The sequence below is a fragment of the Patagioenas fasciata genome, chromosome 1, assembly GCF_037038585.1.
Source record: "Patagioenas fasciata isolate bPatFas1 chromosome 1, bPatFas1.hap1, whole genome shotgun sequence".
Lineage (NCBI taxonomy): Eukaryota > Metazoa > Chordata > Aves > Columbiformes > Columbidae > Patagioenas > Patagioenas fasciata.
In genome coordinates, this window is record NC_092520.1 from 99,959,726 (window position 1) to 99,984,473 (window position 24,748).

A 24,748-nucleotide genomic window follows, 5' to 3' on the forward strand; every position below is an offset into this window, starting at 1 on the left:
GAGAAGCTGGAACAATACTTGCAAGCAGGAAGTGATCTCCCAGGGTAAATGTTTCAATGGAAGTGTAACCTGGCATTGCACAAAAACCCAACCCAAGGCGGCTGCTGCCAGCTGGGGAGGATGCAGGGCTCAGGGAGATGCGTGGGAGGTGGTGCCGTGCTGTGCTGCGCCAGGGGCGCCCACGGCAGAGCCGTGCGTGTGGAGCCGGGGGCGGCTGCAGTGCGGCCTGCCCTGAGCAGGCGGCTGAAGGTTGTCTTATTTTAGCTACAGAAATATCTCTCTAGATCCGTTACTGTGAGATCTCGTTTGCAATAAACTGTATTGGCTCTCCTCTTTATACAAATTGCTGGTATGAAAGAAAACCCAGCCTATATGCACGGAGGCAGGCATGAGCTAGTGAGATCAGGTTTCCTACTGAGCTCCCGGAGGAGAAGTCAGCATTTGATTGAAGCTACACTTGGTTCTTGGTTCCCAAGGGACAGCAGCCCTGAAACACGAGAGCCCTCCCTCCTTTTTTTCCCCCTTCTCTCTCTTCTTCCTCTAAAAGCCTTTGTGCTGAAAGAGCCTCAGTAGGCACGAATCGCCAGTCTCTCACAAGAGTGTTGCAGCCTTTGCTGACATTGTTTTGTTAGCAGTGGTTTTTACCAGGCCAGCAGATTTCTAGCTATGTATAGGCAATGAGCAGTCGATGATCCTGACCTGTGAGTACGTACTGGCATAATTTGTTGGTGAATCCGATTCGGAAGTCGATTGGAAGGTATCACATTGGTGTGAAGCACCTTACCTGCCTGTGGAGCACTGCCCTTTGGCAGGAGTCAGGCCAAGACGGAGGTGTCCTCCCAATAAAATGAGCTATTTTCCGTTACTAGTGCCGGCTCCCAAACCGCATACAAGCACCTAGAAAGTGCGCTTCCAGCTCCTGTGTCCTCTTCAAGAGTTCGTGTGGTACACAAATTTCGGAAAGTTGCTGTGTCGTGGTTTTCCCTTAGAGATGCACAACTTGGGTAGTGCTGGGAGTCAAACTGAGCAAGGAAAGCTTTCCTCGAGTTGATTTATTTTTCCCTCGCTTCTGTTCAGTATATTTCACCTCTCCTATAACTTCGATGCTGATAGAAGAATGACTAAGGGCGGGGAAGGAGGTACAGGGGATTTACACTCAAATTCCAGCTGTGCCCAACAAAAGGCCCGCTGAGAGTGCGCAGCACACTCCTTTGTTGCCAGGTGGTTGTATCGCAAGCAAAGTTGGGCTCGTGTTTTAGGTTATTGAGGTTCTTCTTTTCTTTTTTTTTTTCCTTCCGTACGAGGAAAAAGGCTGAAAGTGGAAATGCGTCTCTGCCGGCCGGCTGCGCAGCGAGGCCGGGGCTGCCGCGGGCTGCGAGCGGCGGGGTCATCGCCCGGGGCAAGGCCGGCGGGGGCGGCCATCCGCGGCGGAGGGGCCCCCCGGCGGGAGGTTTGCTGCGGTAACAGGTCGGGCGCTGCTGCCGCCGGCCCGGTGCGAGGCAGAAGGGCAGGGGAGGCGGGGGTGGGGAGCCCGGCCTTCCCGGGGACGCGCCGCGGGGGCGAGCTCGTCGTGTGTCGTGGGGCGCTGCGCAGTTGCAGGCGCGGCTTTCCCCGCTACTGTGGGGTTCCCCCTCGCCCTTCCCAAAAGCCAAACCGAGAGCGGAGCTCAGCTTCGGATAAGGGATTTCGTCGGGCGGGAGTGCGGGCTGCAAACCCCTCTCCGCCTGGGGGGGAGAGCCCCTCAAGGCTTGGGACCCCGCTGGCATCGGGTTAGCGGAGCAACCCATCCCCCGGCCGGCAGAATTCCCCCGGAGCAGCGAGGCACCGCCTGACCAACCGCCGGGAACAAGCACGTTTCTGGCCCCGGGGCGGGGGAGGCGGGTAGAGGGTGTTCCTTGTTTCGAGTAAACCAGCTGCAGTAGTTGATGGTAAAGCAATGAAGGCAAGACACAATGCTGCTGTTGTTGGTTTGATCTCGAACTGGGGATTGTTAGTCTGGATTTAACTCTGTGGCGAGGGGGGGGGAAGGCGAAGGCTGTTTACAGCCAGTGCAAATAATGTGACAGCTGTTGAAGCGCGAAGAGTCCGCGCCTCGCCGGCACTCGCACACAAAAGCTCTCGCTGCGGCCGGAGCAGCCCAGGGGCCGCCCCGCCGCTCCCGGAGGCACCGCCCGCCGCTGCGGGGCCCGGCACGGCGCTCCGGGGCCCGGCGGGCATTCCGGGCGGCGGCAGGGCGGCGAGCCTTGCTCCCCTGCCGTGGCGGCGTCGCATGAGCAAACGCGGCTAGGCGGGCAGAAACCACCCCCCCCCCGTTTCTCTCCTCCTCCGTTTGATTTATAAGCGCAGGGAGGCTGCGGGAGAAGCGGTCGGCTCCGCGCCCGACCCCGGCCGGCTTCAGCACTGGGAAATCCCTCACGGCGGCAGATTAGCGCCGGCCCCAGGTGACTTTGCAGGAGCGGCGGGCAAGGCGTCCCGACAGCCCCTCGGGAGGTGAGGGCAGCCCTGCTCTGAGCCGGTTCTGGCCTCGGGTAGGGCACGGCACGGTGGCTGGCTGTGCGGGTTTTGCTTCCCAAGCACGTGGTGGTGGTGGAAGAGTTGTTGTCTCTTGAGATGGCAGTGTGCAGCCCCTGGTAAACTGGATGTACAGGCACCCCTGAAACAGGTCCTCACTGAAAAACTCCTCCCGTGTAAATAGCCCAAGTGGCTATTTCTCATCAAAGCCTCTGCATCAAAACCCCTTGGTTTGCGTTTTGAGTGTGGGATATAAAATGCTGCCTGTTCTTGACGTTTGCTGCGGTACCCAAAGTGATCTCCCATCCCTTTCAGAAGAGCCTCTGGAAAGTCGAGGGAACTTGGAGAACTGGGTTCCGGCCTATATTTGTACCTGACATAGTTTTGCTACCTACGAGAATCGCTATGTTTTTTATAGCAAGTGACCTCCACGTACTATTGTCTCTTTGATAAGGTGGCTCTGTGGTGGAAGGCAGGTAGAAGGGGGAGATGCTTATTTTCTCCCTTATCCTCCCTTTTTGCAATTTTGCTTGATGGGTTGCCTTTATGTATTTCTCTCCAGTCAATCTATTATTCTTTTCTTTCTCTTTCGGCCTTGACTGTCCCCTTGGTCCTTTATGGATTACGCTCTGCTATTAGTGGCGAAAGTGCGCCAGTATTCAACAATTTTAGCATCAGTTCCTATAAAACGCTGTTTTATATGACATGTACAATTTTTCTGCAAGAATACTGCTTGTGAAACTAGTTTCACCGTGGAGCAAAGGCAGAAAGATAAACAAGCCTGCATAGCCAAAACACTGGCAATCTCTGCCTCCTTCCCAATCTTTTAAAGTCACGGAGTAAAATTTTCAGGATTATGCTGCTGCCTCTGAGGAGAGAATGTCGCTGGTGTAAAAAAAAAAAAAAAAAAAAAAAGAAAGAAAAAAGCTAATGCAAATTAGAGAAAAATAATTTTCTTTCAGCGATATGCAATGTATTAGTCACTTGTTATCATGCTTAGAGGCAGACCTCATTTGCGCGTCTGCCAACTCGTTCACATCTGCTCAGAGCTGTTCAGGGCATTTTAACCTTGGCGGTGTCGTGTCGTAGTCCCACGGATCAAGAACGAGTAATTAAAGCTCTAAGCAGCAAAAAAATTCATAGCCGCCCATCTGCACGGCAGTTGATTCGCTGCTTTGTTTCGGTGCGGAGCGCCGGGATGGGAAGGCAGGGCCGACGGCGGCCTCAGCGCTGTTCTCCTCTCTGGCTGGGAATCACCGCCACCGGCAACTTTATTCCCCTCGCCCCCCCTTTTTTAAAAATTTTCCACAAAAAAGCCGAGCCTTGGTGTGTTGTGGTTTTTTTTTTCCCCCCCACTTTTTCCCGGACGGTGAAACGGGTGGTGCGCAGCGCTGACTGTGCCCGCCCTGAACGTGCGTTTCTTCTAAAGGTTTGGAGAAGGTGATGTGATGCTGGGACACAGAGTTACGGAGGCGTTTTCCGAGACACTTGTAATGCCGCTTTCGGAACCGAAGGCTCGCCAGTGTTTTCCAGAACTGCTCAGGAAAGCCTTTCCCATCAAGGAGAAACGTTAGCGCCGTAAACGCAACATAAACTTTGGGGAGAGGCTAATTTTTATGCATTGTTTAACAGAAACCGAGCTGTTTATTTGTTGTTAGGGGGGAAAGGGAGGAGAAAGCCCCAAGTTCCCAAGCACTTTTTCTTAGATGCGACCGCCGAAGGTCTCCATGCACCGGGGGCTGGAGCCCGCCCCGCCGCGGCTGTGCAGACAAAGCCCTGCGGGGAGCGGGAGGTTTGCAGGCCGGCCGCGCTAGGGAAAACGAGAGACGGAGACACCTAAGTTTGATATTTAGGTGTTGTGCGCTGGCGATTTGCTGCATGAAGCGCGGAGCCGCCGTCTCCCGGCGGGGATGCCGCGGGGGGAGGGTGAGTTGGGGGGAGCGGACGGAGCCGCTCCCCATCCATCAGCCCCCTAGAAGCTGTTGCTCCGTAAATGAGGGAACCACAGGCCCTGTCAGCCGCAATTATGCAAAATGAAGTCGTCCGTGATCAATATCTCCCAACGTCCCCGACGGATGCGTGGGGGGGCCGCCCCCGCCCGGCGTGCCGCGGCGGCTCCGCGCCGGGGAGCGGTGCGCCGGGGTGGCCGGAGGGAAACCAAGGGCGTATGTCCCATTAATCACCCCCCTCCCTCGGGGGTGCGGCGGGGCTGAGGGAAGGAAACGGGGGCCGTGCTTCGGTATTTCTGCAAGGATAACGTTGCGGAAGTGAGCGCAGCCTTTCGCCCAACTCTCTCTCGCAGGAGCGCTGGGACTTTCGTATTTAATGTGTGTCTGGGTCGCCCCCCCCCCCCCAATCCCTTAAATTTCTGGGGATATCGGGGGGAGAGGGGGACGGCGGGGCTCAGAGGAGCCCGGTGAATGGCGAGCCCGTGGCGCTGGGCTCGCCCAGCCTTCCGCGGCCGAACAATGGGGGACGGGCGGGGGGGGGGAAGGGGCTGGCTTGGTGGTATTTTTCTTTTTTTTTCTTTTCCTCCCCTCTCTCTTTTCTTTATATTCCCCTGCTGAAAAGCAAAAGCCACACGGAATAAAGGCAACAATGAAGGGCTCCCGGGATGCCGAGTGCGCAGCGGGTTAATGGGGTGGGGGCGCGCAGGCCTGGGCTCTACTTTCCCTTCCCCACGCCGGGAATGCGGCCTTAAATTACCTGAAATGCACATTTCTGCCCGGCCCGCGGTGCGTGGGTGTGTGTGCGTGTCCCTCTCGCTGCTGCCGCTGCTCCTCCTTCCCAGCCCGGGCTCGGCTGCTGCCTGTTGTCTCTGGCAGCAGCAGCGGAAACCTTGCTCCCGTGCGTGTGTGTGTGCGCGAGTGTCTGTGTGTGGGGGTGTGTTTCTCTAAAATGGCGCGGACGGCCTGGGTAGGGAGATGCCGCGGCGGGTGGGCGAGGGAGGGAGGCCGGGCTCTCGCCGGGGGCCCCGTTTGCGCGGGGGCCCGGGGATTTCTGCAGCGGAGCCGGTTTGCGGCTCCCTCCGCCACCTCCTCCTCCAGCAGCCTTGTTCATGGCATGACCAGAGCGGCGGCACGCTGAACTGCCGGGCTGCCCGCCGCGGTGTGTGGGGGAGGAAACCCCTGCCTGCCCCCCCGCAGAGAGCAGCCTGCCCGCCTGCCGCCGCGGCTTGTGCTGGGGAACGGAGGCATCGCCTGCGCCGGGGCGGGCGCCGGTAGCGGCGGTGCGGGGCTGCCGGGGCGGCGGAGGGGGTCGGTGTTTCCCGCGAATCCCCGGGAAATCCTTCACGCAGCGATGCCTCAAAGTTGGGTACCAGTCTCCTCACCTCCCCCAGGTGTGTGTGGGGGAGCCTTTTCAGTCTCGCTGTCGCACGTCCTCGATGCCTTTAAACCGGGGGGCACGGGGTGGGAATGGGAGCGAAGGCTCCTGCCCTGCGAACGTCCCGTAACCTTCAGGTATGGGCATCGCCGGGGCAGCCTTGGCCTCTCGGGCTGCCCCACGGAGGCGTGTCTCTGGGGGTCTGGGTCTTCCCCCGGGGCTCCGCGGCAGGCGGTGCTGTTTGGCTCTGGGGTAAGGCGGCCAGGGTTATTTGAAGGATCGCCAGCCATTTTAGCTTTCCCTTATAGGCCTCCTCCCCCGCCCCCTTCCCCAGTTCCTAGGCTTATCATTAATTGAAAACTTTTTTTTTTTTTCCCTTTTTGGCTGCCGCCAGCGCTGAGAGCGTTGCAGTAATTCGCCTCGCAGCATATGGGAGAGGGGGAAAGCGCCGCTGCCGCTACGGCGCAGCGACTGTCTGTGCGGGGTCCAAGGCGTGACAGACGGCGCGGGGGGGCACGGGGGCCGGGGCCGCCTCTCCCTCGGGCAGCCTGTGCCGGGGGGGGGCCGCCCCGCTGGAGCCCCGCTGCGGACGGAGGAGCGGGGCGGGGGGGGGTTCTCCGTCGGGTCGGAGCAAGGCACAGCGCGACGTTCGTGCCCGGCGGCGGGGAGGATGCCCCGAAGCCGCTGGTGCTGGCCCGGCGTCCCCGGTTGTCCTCGGACGGCTCCGTCGCGCCGTGTTTACACGGTAGAAAGTCCTGGTTGCCGTCCGACACGTGACGGTGTAGGAGCCGCGGGGGGACGGGACACGGAGGACGACGGGGACGGAGGGGGCGGCTGCGACAGGAGCCTTAAAATAGACGTCGACCCCTTTGCGCTGCCTGCGCGCTGCCTAAACCGAAATGCATTACTGTCGTGCATGACTCAATATGTATTTTAAATCGGTTTAGCGATCTCGCTGGCGCATTGTGCTTAGCTTTATGGTTAAATGAAATGCCACACGTCCCGGGTAAAGGTCAAACTTCTTCTCTAATCCGCGGATCCGTGCGGCAGCTACTTAGTCTGGAGCTTCCTCCTCTGGTTTACAAAACGTGTCACTAGCGGTGATGCCGTTTGGAGATTGCAAAAAATAATCCACCGTGTTTTTTTTTTTTTAAATTGCAACCACCCCTGTTCTTTAAACACTTGTCTAATATTAGATCGCTAGCTGCTGCCAGAGCTTTATAGGGCGCACTGCAAACTGTGCGGCAATACAGTGTCTTTAAAGTCTCCTTTCTACCCGTGGCACAGGTCGTTATTTTTATAACTCGTAAATATGTAAGTCGGAGGTACAAGATAAACGAGGTCCCTAAACACATTCATAAGCAGCTGTCCGTATTTAAGCTTATAAATACCGTACAAACGCTGCCCTTTAAATCAAGCTCCAGATGAACAGGTAGAGGGCTAATCGAAGGAGATCGCTACGAGTCCCCGATTGCTTTTCACTCCTCTCGCAGGGATTTTCGCAAATCTAGAAATGATCCTTTCAGTGGCCTGGAACCGGGCGCCGACGGAGGTGGGGGGATTCAGAGCCGGGTAATTTATTGCATCGCTTTTAATTTCCGAAAGGCCGGGTTGTTTGCCGAAGCGCCTGCCGCTCCGTCGCTGCCACAGGCGCTCGCAGACTTTTTTTTTTCACCCCGTGCAGCCCTCCCCGCCGGCTGGCGTTGCGCTGTTGCTGGCTCTGTGGCTTGTGCAGTGGAAACTGGCAGGCTGCCAGGCGGAGCTCGGAGGTGGAAAAGAGTAAAGGCGCCAAAAGGGAACTCGTGCGCCGTTGCAATTCTCCTCCCGCCCCGCTTCCTGGCTCGCTGCAGCCGCCGGCCCCGCCGGGCTTCCGCCACTCCACACCCCAGCCCCCCCGCCGAGACTTTCACCTCTCACGCTCGCTGCCGGGCACCCCAGGGCCGGGGGGCGAGAGGAGACTGTCTCGGCCTGGGCGGCTCTGCCCTCCCCTTGTCTTTCTCCCGGAGACACGGAGAAACGGCGTCTTCCTCCTCCTTCCCCTCCCCCCCCGCCTTCCCGCGGGCATCGGGTTTTTCTCGTTTCCACGCCAGGAGCGTGTTAACAAAACTTTGCTGCTGCTGGCGTCAATGGCTGCCAAAAGTCTGTTGACGTTGCGAGGGAGACCCAAACGTTTCCCTTTTTAATCAGCTGCCCAAAACAGCGCGGTGTGAGTCTCTGCCTGCCTCTGCGGCGCGGGGTGCGGGCAGCGCGGGGCAGTGAGTGTTCCCGGCGCGGCTCGCCGGGGCCCCGCTCGGCACCACGCCGGGAGGCAGGTTAGTGCTTGCAGGGGCTTTTTCACAACTGGTTTCACACGGCGGCATCGCTGCGGAACCGCGTGTGCGTTGCGCGTCTCGCTCTCCCCCTCTCCCACTCCCTCCCTCCCTCCTCCGTGCATCACCGTCTATATTTAGCTGCAAATGGCTTTATCGGCCAGACACCTCCCGGAGGAAATGCCGTGCGCTCTCCGGCGGCCGAGCCCCGCTCCGCGCCGCGCCGCGCAGCGGGGGAGGCTGGGGAAGGGGAGAGGGGCTGCGTCGCCCTGGGGCGCGCTGACAGTGGCGGTGGGGGGGGGCGTGCATGGTGGCCCGGCGGGTGACGGGGAGGGAGAGGGAGACGTGTCCTCGGTTTCCTCTGTACGCTGGGGCGCTCAGCCCGTCGTCGGGGTTGCATAACGGAGCTGGCTGTGCCCGCCCCCGCGGAAGCTGGGCATAAATAGGAACGGTGCTCTCTCCCCCTGCATCCCCGGTCCTCCCCCCGCACTATTCCCGCAGCGCTGAGGGCTTGCGGAGCTGCCGGCGTTTGCCCGAGCCGCTGGCGTCTCCTGAGAGCCGCTGACCCCGACGGGTGGCTGCTTGCGGAAAGAGAGAGAAGGGGAGGAAGGGGCGTGCGAAGAGTTAAAAGTCTCGCTGCTTGTTGCAATGAAATTATGGCTGGCAGTGGCGCCGCTGCTCGTTCAGCAGACCTCCACTTTTAAACAGTTCACAAGAAGTTCATCAGGGCGGCGATTATAACTGCACACACACGTGCCTCCGGGGCGGTGAGCACCCAAGGGCAGCTTTTGGGGAAGGGGATGGCAGTTGGCAGCTGGCAGCTGTTGGAAGTATGGGCTCTGACTCGCTTGAGTGGGCCCTGGGGCATCCCACCGCCTCCCCACATCCTGCACCCTGGCAGGCTTTGCCCTGCTCTGGCGATGATGGTGGGACGTGGGGCTTCCAGATTACCCGTTGCGGCTGGGCAAGCTCTTGGCCTCCCGTGCAACTTCAGTGTTTTGCTATCTGCACATGTCAGGGGATTGACGGGCTCTAATTTGGGCACTGCACCTTATCTTAATGATACACTTCCACTGAAGAAACCAGACGGGTGCAGGCGGCCCCTCGGAGGGACGAGGAGCAGGTTGGATTGGCCTCGTGTGCCCCCAAAGGAAAGCGGGGAGCGGGGCCGTGTGCTGCCAAGGCCCATCTCCTCCAAGCCAGCATCCGTCCCTCACGGATGAGGCAGCGCACGGGGCGGCTACTAACCTTATGTAGAACCCTAAATCACTCTCTCCGTGCTGCTGCTGCCTCTATTGAAAACATTACGAGCGGCACATCTGGAAAACAGTAAATCTGTCCAGAAACCGTCTTTCCAGCGAAATAACTCCTTTTGAATGATAGCGTGGTATCTATTCTCTGCGGATTGTTGTTTCCTCGCAGCGATTTTTTGTGGACTTCATTAGGGAAAGCTAACCGTTCTGGAGAGAGGAGGGTCAACACGCTGTTTCATTAATATGCATTTGTTCCAGACGTGGAGTTTTCCACAAAAGGCCTCTTTGAGGGGAGAAAAAAGTGTCGGGGAACAAGGGTTTCCTGCCGTTTCAGTGCTTAAACCTCTCTGAACGTGTGTGAAGTATTGTGTTGAAGGCCCGATCTGGGCTTCTTCCCCATTAAATGCCAAAGTGATCATTTGCATATTTTGTAGCCTGACAAAGGAAATGAGTTTGCTGGGGAAGCATGGGTGCTTTGGGAGACGTTAGGCATAAACTCCCAGTGGTCAATTGCCCGTTACTGGCTTGTGTGCGTGTGTAAAAGGAGTATCATGCCTCCTGCTTAAAGGCTTCTATTTTTGTGAGAGAGGAAGAGCTGAGGGATATCCTGTGCATTAAAGGCTCCCCCTACTTATTAACCCAGCATTTAGCAGCAGGATGCAGGCTGAAGCTCAGTCAAAAGAAACGACTCAACCTCCAAAGAGCAATTAAAATCTTGCACTGGAATAAATCATGCACCGCGATAATCCTGTTAATAAAACGCAGCTTGTCCTGACGCTTCGCTCATGCAGCAAACTAGAATTTAATGCGAGTGGAGGTGGTGTTAGGCAAGGTAGAGGGGAGGAAAACCCTTTCCCCATCCACCACTGGATGCAAAAATGTGGTTACCTTTCACCTGCCACTCCGACTGCACACAGTGCCGATCCTCTTGGACTGCTAATACTTCTCCAGCGAGCCCGCTAATGATTTCTTTCCCTGGAGTGAACAGGCATCATTGAATTACTGAAAGCGCTCGCAGCAGCAGCAGCAGCAGCAGCAGCCCTGATGCAGAAGCCACCAGGGCTCGGTGCTTAATCAAATCAAGGGGTGGGGAGCTCGCCAACCCACTTACTATTTTTAACCCCTTTCTCCAAGTTAGTCATGTGCAGATGCTAAAGGGGAGTTTTTTATTTAGATCCCTTCTGTAGCTGCGTCTCTTCGGTTTTAAGTCCTCGTGTGAAAGCTTTATCAGCAATCAGTGTAGCAAATACGCACAGTATGTGGCTGTTCTTGCTCCTGTTCCTGCTCCTGTGCGTTCCTAATACAGGGCTTTTGTGAGCACCTGTGGGTAGTTTTGCATGTTCCCCCAACCCACAGGGTCTCCCTCCTTGGTTCAGTGTATGTGAGATGAAGGTTTGGGGATTGGTGTATACTTGGCTGGCTGAGTCATGTCTTGTTCAAATGAGATGCAGTGGAGAAACTTTTATTTGTCGATAGCCTGGAATGATTCTTAATTTTCTGGATGTGTGCTGGGGAAAAGATCCGTCTCCTCTGACCTATAAATGCCCTCAATTTGCTCCTTTATTGCAGGGTATCTCCCTTAGCGGTTAACGTAGGCAGCTCACTCCCCGCACCAATCCTGCATTCATTATTAATTACCCGGAGGGAGGCTGGCTGCTCCACCGTGATGTTTGCACTTCCTCCTAGACAAATCTGCTCAACTTTTTTTTTTTTTTTTTTTTTTAATAGAATATAAAACTGTGAAGAAAAGCGTCAATTTTTAAGAAGACGTCATGCTTTCTGCAACTCCCCTGTATGGCAACGTTCATAGCTGGATGAGCAATGAAAGGGTCCGCATGTGTGGAATTAATGAAGACAGGTAAATATTTAAGCTTCTGGCAAGTTAAACCACACTGTAATTCTGCAGCGTGAGGTCTCGGAGTTCGCTCGCTTCCCTAATGCCAGAGTAGGTAGCTGCTGCCTTGCATCGAGATCAGCCTGGCTTGGAGAGGGGTGGGGGGAGAAATAAGACGTGCCTGAGAGCAGTAGAGCAGCCGCTGATTTACTATTTAACAGGCAACCTGGGTCAGTGAAGTGGGGACGCCCTTTAAAGAGATTACTCCCCAAAGCAGCCTTTAAATGCGCTTTTACAATTAATTTATTATTCGTATTTGTGAAGGGGAATTAAACCAAATAGTGCACGCGTTCTTGCGGTGATTCTGTACAGCAGAGGAGCTCCTGCCTGCGACTTGGCATTCCCTGCTTTCGCACCAATGGATTGTCCTATGAAATAGGAACAGCGGCTTTTCTGTCTCCCACAGGTCAACTTCTCTTCCTCCCCACATTTTTTCCTGTTGAATGTAATTAATTAAATGATTAAAATTACAGTCGGTAGTAATTTTCAATGGGGTGATGCAGGCACTGGCCATTGTCCTCTTCCCTTAAACCACAGCTTTTTAAAAAGCAAAATGTCACTGAACAGAAGCTGCAGGTGTGCCTCTGGCTCTCTGTGCCAATTTTGAGCAGTTTTAGTGTTTTCCTGTCTTATCTTTGAGCCTGTGTTCTCACTGTTGTGTGAAAAGCCTCTGAGAAGCAGGGAAAAGTTTTTGGTCTTGCAGGGAAAACCTATTTGCAAGCATAAACTGGAGGAAAATGGTCAACCGTGTCACTCTGCCTTCCTCTCAGTTATTTAGGCATGATATTTTTACCTGCTACTTGCAGAAAGATGAATCTTTGAAAAATGAATAAACAAATACATTAAAATTGCATTTCTGCTTGAAGGTGATGATGTGCCTTTAAGCACTCTGATTGAAGGGGGTTCTTTTGGATAATGCCGAAACTTTGCTTCTGCTGCACGTCAGCAATTTTTATCCCTGGGATTTGAAATTTGGCACTAAGGTATATTCTTTATCAGTGCTTTCTGTGATAACAAGTCCCAGTGCTGCAACACTGGTATGGCACAGATGTGCAGCTCCTTCTTTAGCATGGGACAGCTGACATTCATATGATATTAGTGTGTGTGTTCTAATTTTCTCTTCAGCAGCGTTTATGGATGGTACATGAACAGAGTATGTTTAAAATGGGATATTCTCTCCTTGGAAAAAGAAAAGGGCAAGGCTTTGACAAAAATTATTTGTGTTGGAAGAGGCTGTTCTGAGGTGTTCTTAGTGTGTTCTTGCTGTCAAAACCCTTTATACCTGTTCTCAAATGGTCCTTGCTTTCTAAGGTAGGGGCTGTGCATTAGTACACAGAATGATAAATATGGCATGTGGGTCTTCTCTAGGGGAATCAAAATATGGAGGTGATATAATCTTGTACTGATCTGGGATGCACAGGATGTTTTCAGTAAGCTTTTATTTCTTAATAGGAAAATTCCCGTTAACGATGGCGATGCACCGAAAAGCAGACTGGAGCTGAGGGAAGAAAATCACCTGAATCACAGTGTGGTAAGAAGTTTACAGCTTCATGCTGCAGCTGAATCTGTGCCTGTCCTTCCCACCCCCAGGCATTATTACATGATCAATTTGGAGAAATTATTAAAATAACTTCCTCTTGCATCTCTAGGCGGGCTTAGGCATGTACCAGTTGTTTCTGTGAAACAGTGAAGTGGGACTTTGTTTATTTATCTCATTAATCTCTTGATGCTGACTTCCTTGAGTTTTGTTGTTGTATGACATCGTATTTTTACTTTTGGTCTGTTATGAATAATGTCTTGCAGTGCACCCGCATGTCTAACATTAAATAATAGTTCATCTAAGTGTTGACTACACCAATGCTGCAGCAAAGTTGGTGGTTTTCTCCCTCTGTGAGCGTACGTGGGGAGCGGCAAGTGGGGAAGAAATTTGGCAGTGGACTTTCCTTTGTGCTCCATCCTCAGATGCCTGGGCCTGTGAATCCTGTGGTGGTGATGAGCCCCGGAGCAGAGCTGTGGTGGAGAGAGAGGTCCTGGAGGAGGAGGAGAGGCTCTGTATTCTCCCTGCTCTTCGTGCCACCAGCCCACGTGCTCTTGCTTTGGCGGGCCTGGGGCTGAGGAGCTGGTTGCCACATGGGAGCGATGCCACTGGGCATTGTCTCCAGGCCACTTCTGGCTGCTTGAACTATGAGTCCTCATGCTTTTGCTTCTAACCCATGGATTTTGGGTGTGGAGAGATTTGTATTGATGTTAGTGGTGATACATATTGCTCTGCAGGTTCCCATTCTAACGTTCTCCAGTGTGATCAGCCTCTATGTTTTCCCAACAAACAAGGTGTTTGCATTGGCATTGTTTTTCTTCTGAATGCTGACATGTCTGTAGTTTGCGTGGTAGTCGTTGTAGCGAAATGTGAAAGTAACATACTTCTTGTTCTGTAAAGGTGGATGCGACTACAGCACATCGCATTGACAGTCTCGCAGCCCTGAGTATGGACAGGTCTGGACTCATGAGAGAAGGACTCAGAGTCCCCAGTAGCATTGTCTATTCCAGCTTGTGCGGACTCGGCTCGGAAAAATCACGGGATGCTACGAGTTCAATACCTGGGCTTGGATTTACTCCTGAAAGAAATCCAGAGATACAGTTTAAGTCTAATCCCCCTGAAGTGGTAGAAAACGCGGCTGTTTCTGGAAAAGCCCCCAATGGCTTCAGTGGTATATACAAAACACCACCTGGAATACAAAAAAACTCTGTTCCGACGGGAGAGACGCTGGGTTTGGACCGAGCTGCGGGTGACAAGCAGAGTCCTCTTGCTGTCAATGGTGCTAGTTACCTAAGGCTCCCCTGGGTAAACCCCTATATGGAGGGTGCGACACCCACCATATATCCTTTCCTTGACTCACCAAATAAGTATTCATTGAACATGTACAAGGCATTGCTACCTCAGCAGTCCACCTACAGCTTACCGCAGCACCTGGCTTACTCACCCGTATGTACAAACGGTGAACGTTTTTTATACCTGCCTCCCTCCCACTATGTTGGCCCCCACATCCCTTCGTCGCTGGCATCGCCCATGAGGCTCTCGACTGCTTCGGCTTCACCAGCGATCCCACCTTTGGTGCACTGTCCGGATAAGAGCTTGCCGTGGAAGATGGGAGTCAGTCCCGGCACCCCTGTCGATGCACATGCTTACCCACACATCCAGAGCAGCAAGCAGCCTCGGGTCCCCGCTGCCAAGCCAGCCCCCACCAACATGCCAACGGACCCTGCGCTCCTGTTGCCACACTCGCCTCGGCCGTCCCCCCGCCTCCCCCTGCCCTCCCAGGTAGGGGACTCCTATGCTGATTTCCACAAACACTTCCCCAGGATCACCACCTCTCCCTCCTCTGCTGTTACCCTCCCAAAGCCCTACGTGAACGTTGGCGGCGAATTTCCACCCTCCCGTCTCCCCAACGGGAAGCTTCCCAAAGGCAGCGATGCTGGGGAGGCACCTCAGCCAGCCACCCCCCACACGCGGAAAGTTGGCCACGACCGGAAAGATGGCAGGTCTCCCCCGCTCCTGGAAAAACAGACCCCGACCAAAGATGTCACTGACAAACCGCTGGACTTGTCGGCAAAAGTCGTTGATGCAGAAACCGCCAGCAAGTCAGACCACAGCAAGAAAATGACACCGACGGTGCTGGTGCACGGCAGGGCGGGAGGGGGGACGCACTTGTCCGGCAGCGACATCGTTCAGAAAGAAACCATTTCTCCCGGGAATGGGTGCCCCATATACAGGCCTGAAATTATCAGCACAGCGCCCTCCTCCTGGATCGTTCCTGGTCCCAGCCCTGGTGAGGAGAGCGGCAAGAGTGTCCAGCTGAAAAACAAGGCGCTGGACTGGGTGATTCCGCAGCAACGGAGCTCCTCCTGCCCCAGAATGGGTGGCACGGAAACGGTTGTCGGGAGTGTTTCCGGAACAGTGTCGGCAGGAGGGCGACCAGCATCGGCGTCGCCGGCTCCCAACGCCAACGTGGATTGCGCCAAGACGGCCAGGAGCTCTGCGGAGAGCACCGCCTCGGTCATACAGCACGTCGGGCAGCCTGTCGCCACCCCTGCGAAACACAGCAATAAGGTGGCCAAATCCTGCAGCCAGGAAGCCAACTTCAAGGCGAGCGAGACCGCCCTGGCATCTGGCCCCATCTTCTTGCCACCCAACGAGGCATTTCGCTCCCCGCCTCTGCCCTACCCCAGGAGTTACCTCCCGTACCCGGTGCCGGAGGGGATAGCCATCAGCCCTCTCTCCCTCCACGGGAAAGGACACGTGTATCCTCACCCGGTCTTGCTGCCCAACGGGAGCCTCTACCCGGGTCAGCTGGCGCCCAAACCTGGCCTCCCCTACAGCCTGCCAGCGGGGCGGGGGGAGTTCCTAACCTACCAGGACGCGCTGGGGGTGGGCATGGTGCACCCCATGCTCCTTCAGCATTCGGCTTTGGAGATCAATAAGGAGGAGAAGGCAGAAAGAAGGTCGCGGTCTCACGAGAGGGTCCGGTACGAGGACCCGGCTCTGCGAGGCAGGTTTCCAGAGCTCCTGGAAAGCAGCGGGAAGATGCATTTTGAAGTACCCGGCGACAAGAGCATGAAATTGCACCAGAGCTCCGGGCACGGTAAAAACTCGGCCAAAAGTGACAAACACCTCTTCCCAGATCTTCTGCGAGACGAGCAAGAGGCTAAAAGTGAAGCAAACATAACGAAAGCTGGCTTTGCTACGGAAAGCAGTAATCAGGCTAATGACCCTACAAAGCACAAGATAGAGCAGGCGTCGCAGCACAGGGATTTTATTGTAATGAGAGAGGAGTTCGGAAGAAATAATGATCTTCATGAAACCTATAATTTCAAGCAAGCCCAGAGTTCATCAGTGTTTGGCTTAAGGAAAGAAGATTTATCTGTGAGCCAGCCTAAAGAGAGAGTGGCGGTCCAACCTTCGCCCGCTTTCTTGGAAAGCGCTCACGAGAGTGATGCTCCGGCTCTGGCTTTTGGCAAGGTGCAGGAGGACGCAAAGCCATTCTGCATGGGGACCGCGCCGCCGAGCATCGACGCCAACCAGACCTATACCAAAGACGGAGCTGAGGATGTGGAATCTGCTGATGGCAAAGTATTGAAACCCAAGCCGTCTAAGTTGGCCAAGAGGATTGCAAACTCTGCTGGTTACGTAGGTGACCGGTTCAAGTGTGTGACGACCGAACTGTATGCAGACTCCAGCCAGCTCAGCCGGGAGCAGCGGGCGTTGCAGGTGAGTCCGCGCGGTCCAACGACCGCCGCGCTTTTTGTTGTTATTTCTCTGTTGAAAGTCGCAGTCAAGTTTAAAAAGTTGAGAGAAGCAGCGCAGGTGGGGAAATCAAATTTTTTTGTTAGGGTGTACTCACCAGAAGTGGTTTTAAATAGCAAAGTAAGTTTGTTACTGAAAGCGAAGTGATGTAAAGAATAGTATGTATGGTTTTTACATGTGTACATGCTAGTAAACTTTAAAGGGCTTTTAGTAAGATCTGATAAGAATGTTAATCTAAGTGTGAAATGTTTGTGCAGTTTCAGAGGGGAGTCGGACAGGCATGCATGTTACCTTGGCACTAGTGATGGCTGTGATTTCTCAGCTGACCTGCAGTGCCAGCGAGCAAAGCGCACGCAGAAGTGGCGATTAATATACCAAATGTGCAGTTTGATGGAGAGGAGTCGCAGCCATGCGTTAGCGGGTCTCAGGCAACGTTTGTGCTAAGCGAACACGTAGAAAAGAGTAGGAGCGGTATTGAGGTTGATGCTGAGGGATGACAGACAGATATTGTATTGAAATATCCTTAAGGTATTTTACTTTTAATGAAGGGATGAGTTAAGCCAAATTGTTTTGCATTGTTAAGAAAAGAATTGGTTTATGCTTATAAAAATGGATGAAATTATCTAAATGATCCATTGAGTGCCCATTTTAATTACATAGATGGAAGGATTACAAGAGGACAGTATTTTATGTCTACCTGCTGCTTACTGTGAGGTCAGTTCTTCAAATTTTTATTACTAGACTCTTACATAAACCTTTGAGTTAAATTTCATTTCCAAATACACAAAGGGAAGTTTGTGGGCCATGGTCGTCTTTATTCATTGTATGGTTTTGTGTTGTTTGTTTTTTGTGGGGTTTTTTTGTTTTTTCGTTTTTTCCCCCTTTTTGTTTTTGTCTCTTTTTACCTCCAAAATGGAATGTTTTTGTTTTATATACAACATACATTTATATACATATCTTACATGTATATGCTTATATATGAAAGAATTGTGTGGCTATTTGCATATAGATGCTAGAACACTGTTTTGCAAGTCAGGTGTATTAAACTCCTACCCTAGCTGTCTATCTGAAACTTTGGTTTTGAGCTGATTTTCCTTTGGAAATGCTTTCATATAAGGTAAGGTAAATGAAGTAGCTTTTATTGCAAGACTTTTTTTTTTCATATCAATTCTCTTTCTAGCGTGCAATGATGCGCTTCTCAGAGTTGGAGATGAAAGAGAGAGAAGGCCAAACAGCTACCAAAGACTCAGAGGTCTGCAGATTCAGCCAGGCAGACTGGGAAAACTTGAAAGGAAACGGTGAAAAGAAGCCAAAGTCTGTCGCTCTGGAAGATGCCATTGCCGACCAAAATGACAATGACAGATGTAAGCGAATTTAGATGGCTTTCTGAAGTGTGTACGTGTCTCTGTGCCGCGGCAGCTTGCAGCAAAGCTGTGCAGGCAGTGTAATCTTTGTGTTCTCGTGGTGATGCTGGTTAAAGTCACTGACCTTGGCCCCTGCGGCTATGGAGCTACCATGGCTGGTGCTCTCCGTGCTTGGTTTGGAGTCTGGAAGTTACCAGTTACGGTTGTACTCGATTTTCAGGAGATAGTTAACTGTCACCAAAGTTACTGTCCTAAAGAGATCGTCTGTTTAATTGATGAAATACCACATCAACCAGTGAAAGCAAAGGTCTAAGGTTCTGTTTCAAAAGCAGGAGACGGGGGAAGAGTGAGAGGCAACAAGGAGTGCAGTTTCCTGAGGGTGCTGTAGCGCTGGGAAATGCCAATAGCACAGCTTCCAGGCAAAGCAGGGATGGAGGACAGGAGGGTGATGGGGAGCAGGAAAGGGCATCATCTGCCAGGCTGGCTTAGCTGTAAAGGCTGGATATAAAACTCCAAACTATGAGAAATGAGTTTGCCTGGGTGACTTTGTGCTGCAGTGGCCGGGGAGCATTGGTTTGTGTGGCTGGCTGGCACAGGTCCTTGCCGGCAGGCGGAAGGATACAAAATTCCCCTTGGGGCCAGCGGGGCTGGCTACTCCCTCTAGGCTGCTGCAAGGTATAGGAGGACTGTGGAAAGTGTGTGCTAGCAGCACTGTCCTGAAAGCAAGACAAACTTAGAAAAAATTGTATCAGTTATGATTTTTGACTGTATGCAAGTTTGTTTTGTTTTGTTTTAAACTCGTGGTAAGCATCTGGCTTTGGTCCATTTTCCCGATTTTTTTTAAATTTTACCTATATAATTAAGGAATGAATCAGTTCTTCCTGCCGCTACTTTGTTTTTAACAACTCAAAAAAAATACGTACCCAAAGTATTGCAAAACAAGAGGAAACAGACTGCAGACTGCATTGTGTGTGTGTGCGTGTGCACTGTGTAACTTGATGGTTAAGTGTGCTCTTCTGTAGGTTGAGATTCATGAATAGGGCTAGTAGAAAATTTCATTCAGGCAATTTAATAACTTTGAATTATTGTTCTGGTCTTTGGTTAATGCTTTTGGCAGAGAGCATGCTGGTCAATCGTACTTGCTCGGTTCCTCACCTAAATCAAGTTACTGTGTTATTGCTGTCACTGCAACAGCAGCCTCAACAAAAATCGGCCTGGCAAAATAGCAAAGGAAAGTTTTAATTGTGGAAGTGGAGAGTGTGCCGGAGTGGGGAGAAGCAGACTGAGCCCCTGGAAGATGAGTGAGGCTTTCCCTTCTCCAGCCTGCATTGAGGTGGCTTCAGGGAGAAAGGCACTGCTGCCTTTCAGTCCCCCTGCTAAGGGCGAAAGCTCGGCAGGCTACTGCCCCAGCTCTCCCCTTTACAGCCCCCCTTGCTCCTCAGAGGGCTCGGGGTGCCCTGATGATGCCCTCTGTTAAATCCCACCCCGGGTGTGCTGGAAAGTGTAAAGAACAGCAGCAGGGTCCTCGCAGCTTGTTCTGGCAGCAGGACAAGATGGGTCTGGGGTAAGAGGGGGATGGTGGTCTGTGGGGTCAGGGATGGGCGCAGGGGAGGGAGGCAGAGCCTACTTTGAGGTGGGGGAATGCTGCTGGGGGGGATCACTACGGGGAGGAAGAGCATGCGAGCATCCTTGTTTGGTGAAACATCCACCCTCCCATCCTTGCAAAAGGCTGATGATATGGTGTGTCCTTAAATTCATCATTTAGTGAGGTCTCTGGCACTTGAATCTGCTGGTTAAAATGTCTTGGAGGCTATTAAATAACTGTTGGAAGCAGGGAAAGTATGTTCCGTCTTATATTAGTTTGTTCCTCTCCTGTTCTAATTAGCTCTGATTTGACAGGCTATTTCAGAGTTTGGCTGAATGTCTAAACTCCTAAAAGCGCAGATCCGTTCTGCTGAGGGAGCTCCTCTCCTGTATGCCTGCCTGTACAACAGCAAATACTTACTCGTACAGATTCAGATCTCAGTAAAAGTTTTTTATCGTGGTGGTTCACCTCCTGCCCCTCGGGCTAGCAGCTGATAAATCAAGAAACCAAGTTTTACGCTTCTTGAATGCTTCTGGTGTAGTGGCTTGGGCTCTGGCGGGGCTTTGAGCTGCCAGTGGTCTTCATGCATCTCTCGCTGAACAACTGACAAAGGGGCAATGTGCTTTGACTGCTCTTCCCCTTTGTTTTTCACCAGTGAGAGCTGGGGCTACTTATCTTTTGCCTTCCCTTTCCCCGCAATTTCTAGCCACGCTGTTGGTGCGTTCGGCTGTAAAACTCTCGAACGGGAACTAAGCTGCTGGGTTGCAACCTCTTCTGTTTTCCTTTCTGCCTCCTGCAAGAGATCTTGCTGCTGAAAAGATGCTTCACCTCGTTTTATGTAGCATTCCTCCAGCCCTGACTACAAGCAAAGCAGTTTGCTTTTAAGCGTGTGAGCAGGGAATTTAGGAGCAAAACTGGTGAGCTGTTAGGCATGACCCCTGCTGTGAGTGCTTCACCTGCTCGGTGTCAGCGGGGAAGAGGAAAACCACAAGCGAAACCGTGATTGTGGCACGGATCTGGCTTGCAAGGCTCCTCCGCCACCGCCTCGGTGCAGCTACAGCTCTGCCTGCGGGGGGTGCAGGAGCTGATCGGGGCCGCAGCAGCTGCTCGCCCCCCTGAATCCTCTAAATCTACCAGTGTGATGACAGCAGCAAAAACAAAAGGCTAAATCACACAGGCAGGTGATGCTTACAGAGGGATGGGATGGAAACTCGCTTTTTTTAGCTTGCCCTTGGACTTGCTCATTTTCCTACTTTTATAGCATGTGTATGGACTTTATTTTAAGCAAATGAAGACAAAATATCAGATTCCTTGAACTTTTCCTCTGACTTGCTCATGTATGGCTTTCCCATACTGAGAACCTTCTTAAGCTTCATCGTGCCTTCTGGAGAAGGGAAAAAAAGGTGGTGATGGTGTTTTGTGTTTTGTGTTTTTTTTTAAATTTAATGCAATTAATTAATTAATTAATTTTAAGGCCTGATTTAAGGGAGATAGCTGCGTTAGCTAATTAATGAGCAGTTAAAGCTAAGGAGTAAAGTAGAAGTGCTTTAATTCTCTCCCATCTTGTTTAGGTTTTGCCGGGTGTTCTGAGAGCAGCCACGAAGCTGCTTTGTTGCCAAGGTGACTTGTAAATGTTGCTGAGGCGATGCTGCTCCGGTGCATTTCCATAGCACAAACATGATAAATTATGGGATGCATATGTCATGAGTCATAGGATTGTTCAGAGATCAGGTGATTTGAGCTATTGGCAGGGACACGAGCATCAATACAGACATGTGATGATCGCATGTCGGTTTGTAACAAAGCTCTTCTAGCGGTATTGAAAAGTCATACTCAGGTGTGAAAGATTGAATAAATTCTACAAGCTGTGAATTTCTTGTTTGAGGAACATAGTTACCTGTTTATCTAATTTTATAGGAGGAAGAGACTGCCCGTTTAAACCTTAGCTGGGAAAAATAAAACCTCATGTGTTAAAAATGTGATCTTAAGGCATGAGGTCATGGGGAAAAAGTTGAAGTGGTTTCTATGTGTGAAAGTATATGGTGTAATGTGCTGGAGACTTGAGAGCTGATGTTCAGCCTTGGAGTGAGGTGCCAGTGTTTCTTTACATGGTCATCTGCTGCTTTTCTCACTGGGCTGTCTGTGTACCTGAACAAATTAAAGATGGAGACAGTAAACATGTCCTTTGCCCTGGTCAGTTATTACCTTCCTGTGGTGGGACATAGTGCAAAAAGAAAAAAAGAAAGAAAAAAACAAAAGTCTGTGCCTGGAGAATGGCGGTTGCTTGTCTGTGCAGCACAGTGGGCTTGGGCAGAAGGAAACAAATGTGGAAGGCTCCCAAGGAGGGGTAGTTGGAGGGAAAAATGGAATCAGCTGGGTTCCCTCTGCCCCGTAGGATACTCAGAATTGGATGCTGAAGGTGACTTACGGCATATCTTGTTGTGATCTCTACGCTGAATACTGGGTTTTAGCATTTGGATAGTCATTACTGTCCTCGGATGAGTAAAGGGTGACTTGCATAAGTGAGCACAGTGAGAGGTTGCTCCAGGGAAGAGGAAAGGCTGTTTTTAGCTGCCATGTTATTTGAACAAAAGAATTGCAGCTTAAACACTCAGATGTGTTTCCTTGTTTGCATCGTATGGGAGGACCTGCTCTCAAGCAGCTGACAGCAACAGGAAGATGGAAAAATGAAGGAAAGTTTTTTTGGGGCAGCATGTTTGTGCATACGTGTAACTGTTTCTTGTGAGATTGTAACCCATGCACTAAGGAGATACTACTTCAGACAGAAACCATATGGGAAGAAGCATCTTCTTAATTCTTCCTTGTTTCTAGTTGGGTAGGACAGTGAGAAATGGTTTGGGTTGTTGGTGCTGGTTCTCACAGCTGATGTGAGACCAGCAAATGCTGGAGGCTTGAGGAAGGAACACGTCTAGGAGTTTAATCTCCTTACTCATAGAGGTGTGTTGCTATGAGAACTCAGCATTTATCCTGTGTTTCTGGCTGCCTCGTCACTATTTGAATAATGATGATACAAAAACTCCAAGTATTGTTTTCTTCCTCGGGTGGAGGAAAGGATGTCGTAGATACATGGTGGAGGGGGGAACAAAAGCAAATCAATTCTCCTTGTCCTTGTTGGGTGTGCACGATAATGCTTATGTTGCTGTGCCTCATGTTGACATTTATATCTTAATTTGGGGAGACATTGTGTCTGATCCAGGTTGCTTGCAAAACAGTTTGAGGACAAGTGAAATCTGGTGGTAAAATATTAATAGAGCTTGTGCGCTGCGAGTCAGTTACCACTGTGCCAAGGGGAAAAAGCTCTGGGCGTGCGATGTGTCCGTGCAAACTGTGTAGAGAGCTTGTGTCCCGAACGGCGACTGACCTTTGTTCTTTTGCGGTGAAGAGGCGGAGAGCGTCGGTAGCAGAGCAGATAGGCGAGGACGTGGCTGCCCGGCTTTGCCGGCGCTGTCCTCCCGTGTCGATGCAGGATTATTACACAACCCGGATTAACGTGCGGAGATGTCGCTCCTCTAATGGTCTTAACCGCATCTAGCGGGACGGATTTCAGAGACGTGTGTGCAGCAGGCAGCCCTTGAGAGGGATTTCTGGCTCGGCGGCCAAGGATACGTAGCTCTGGTCGCCTGAGGATCCCTCTCGGATGTGACCGGAGAGCGGAGGCAAAGGTGTCACAGAGCTGTTGGCAGTGAGGGATTTTTGGATAAACTTTTTGGATAAGCTATGTGCTGTTCTCCTTGGCACGTGGATCCCCAGAGAAACGCTGATGGTGATGAGCTGTTAGCGAGGTTACAGCAAATGTCTCTCCCCTCCTTTTTATTTTTCAGTGCAGATGATCTGAGCGAGCGGCGCTCAGCATCCCTGTGCCAAGTTCTCTTGTAGATAGAGACAGAATTAATCTGCGGCCGGTCGCTTTCGGTGGTGGCAGGCTGGAATTAGTTTACTGTTTCCTGCAAGCCCCAAAGAATTAAGACCATCACCCGCCCTCTCTACAGCCTGCTACTTCCTCTGACCCCGCAAAAGCTTCTCCGGGAATTGGTCAGGATGTGCCTGCCTTTTCTCAGGCCAGACAGTATAAGGAGCAGGAAAGCATGTCCCAGTCTAGCAACTCTTCAGTCACTCCATGGTGTGTAGTTGCCGGGATGGCTGGAGACGCGAAGGCTGTAAACAGTGGGAGTGTGGCGGAGGGAGCCCTTACCTGATGTCTTTGGGGAAACCGAGCGTGTAAGTATAATGTTTCCTTATGTAAGGGGGAAAAATAGCAGATTGCATTAAAAATGTAAAATGAAATCTGATAGAAGCATTTCTGAAGTGATATTTAAAACGTGGCTGGTCCAGTATCTTTTGTTCTGCGTGAAACAGGACTGCCAGTGCTGTCATTATGGTTATAGGGTACAGCTGTTGGGTAGCATCTTCATGCCAGATGTGCAAGCTCGGGGTGTTGCCAGATTTGTTCTGGTTTGGGGGACACTGGCAATTAGAGACACACTTGTTGTAGCTGAGATACTTGTTTTCCGGAATATGTGATCGTTGCTGGCCAAAAGGTGTGTGACAAACTGTGTTTTAAAGTCTTGAAGGGAGCAGGTGTTGGCCAGCCGGCCTTGTGGAGAGGAGCACTGCCAAATAACAGAATGGCCCGAGCATCCCACTTGCCTGGAAGAAGTCAGCTTTTGATTTGATTTTCTTGGCCAAACATCTTCCGCTGTTTTATAAAGCAGCCCTGCAGGCAGCTTCCCAAGCAGCGTAAAAATGATGATGTGGTGTCTTCTGGTGCTTGCATGTATGTCCAGAGCCTTAGGTACTTCTTGGGGCCATATCTAAGTTGTGGTGAAGAAAAATCTCATCAGAGAGGTTTTCCGACCCCCACCCCTCAGCCTTCCATTGCTGACGAGAGGTTTGTCAAGAATGGTGATGAAACCAAAGGTGTTGGCAGAGGTGCTCCCAGGATAAGGCAGGGTAAGCCTGGGCTGCCCCTGGGGGCTGCCAGTGTCTGGAAGCTGGTGTGGTGGGTCTTGGAGGGGACGTGAGGGGAGAGTGGGCTGCAGGGGAGCAATGCCTGCCCTGGTGAGGAGGAAGAGCAGAAGTTGATGGCCGGGCTGTATGGGGGAGGAGACGAAGTAAGGATGGGGAGGAAAGGGGCATAGAGTCCGGGTAGGAAACCAGCAGATGTGTTTGCAGGAAGGGAAGTGGG

At 52.1% G+C, this 24,748-nt stretch overlaps 1 protein-coding gene and 1 long non-coding RNA gene across 8 annotated transcripts in view; one reads left to right on the forward strand and one right to left on the reverse strand.

The window, feature by feature from the left end:
- Positions 1–24,748, forward strand: part of BCOR (BCL6 corepressor) — an 82,169-nt gene that overhangs the window by 31,485 nt on the left and 25,936 nt on the right. For 5 of the 7 annotated variants that reach the window (XM_065860061.2, XM_065860069.2, XM_065860053.2 and 2 more), the window contains exons 2-6: positions 11,126–11,255; positions 12,744–12,822; positions 13,729–16,557; positions 17,254–17,307; positions 17,774–17,957. In XM_065860061.2, coding sequence (XP_065716133.1) covers positions 11,170–11,255; positions 12,744–12,822; positions 13,729–16,557; positions 17,254–17,307; positions 17,774–17,957 — 3,232 coding nt within the window. In that variant the 5' untranslated portion in view covers positions 11,126–11,169. Of the gene's footprint in view, positions 1–8,032; positions 8,148–11,125; positions 11,256–12,743; positions 12,823–13,728; positions 16,558–17,253; positions 17,308–17,773; positions 17,958–24,748 lie in introns of those variants that run through there. The other 2 variants (XM_065860088.2, XM_065860092.2) reach the window with 2 other exon arrangements.
- LOC139828555 (uncharacterized) lies at positions 4,123–5,627 on the reverse strand. Its single transcript, XR_011740298.1, has 2 exons — positions 5,218–5,627; positions 4,123–4,321 (listed from the first exon to the last, which is right to left on the reverse strand). It is a non-coding gene; the product is annotated as an uncharacterized lncRNA (long non-coding RNA).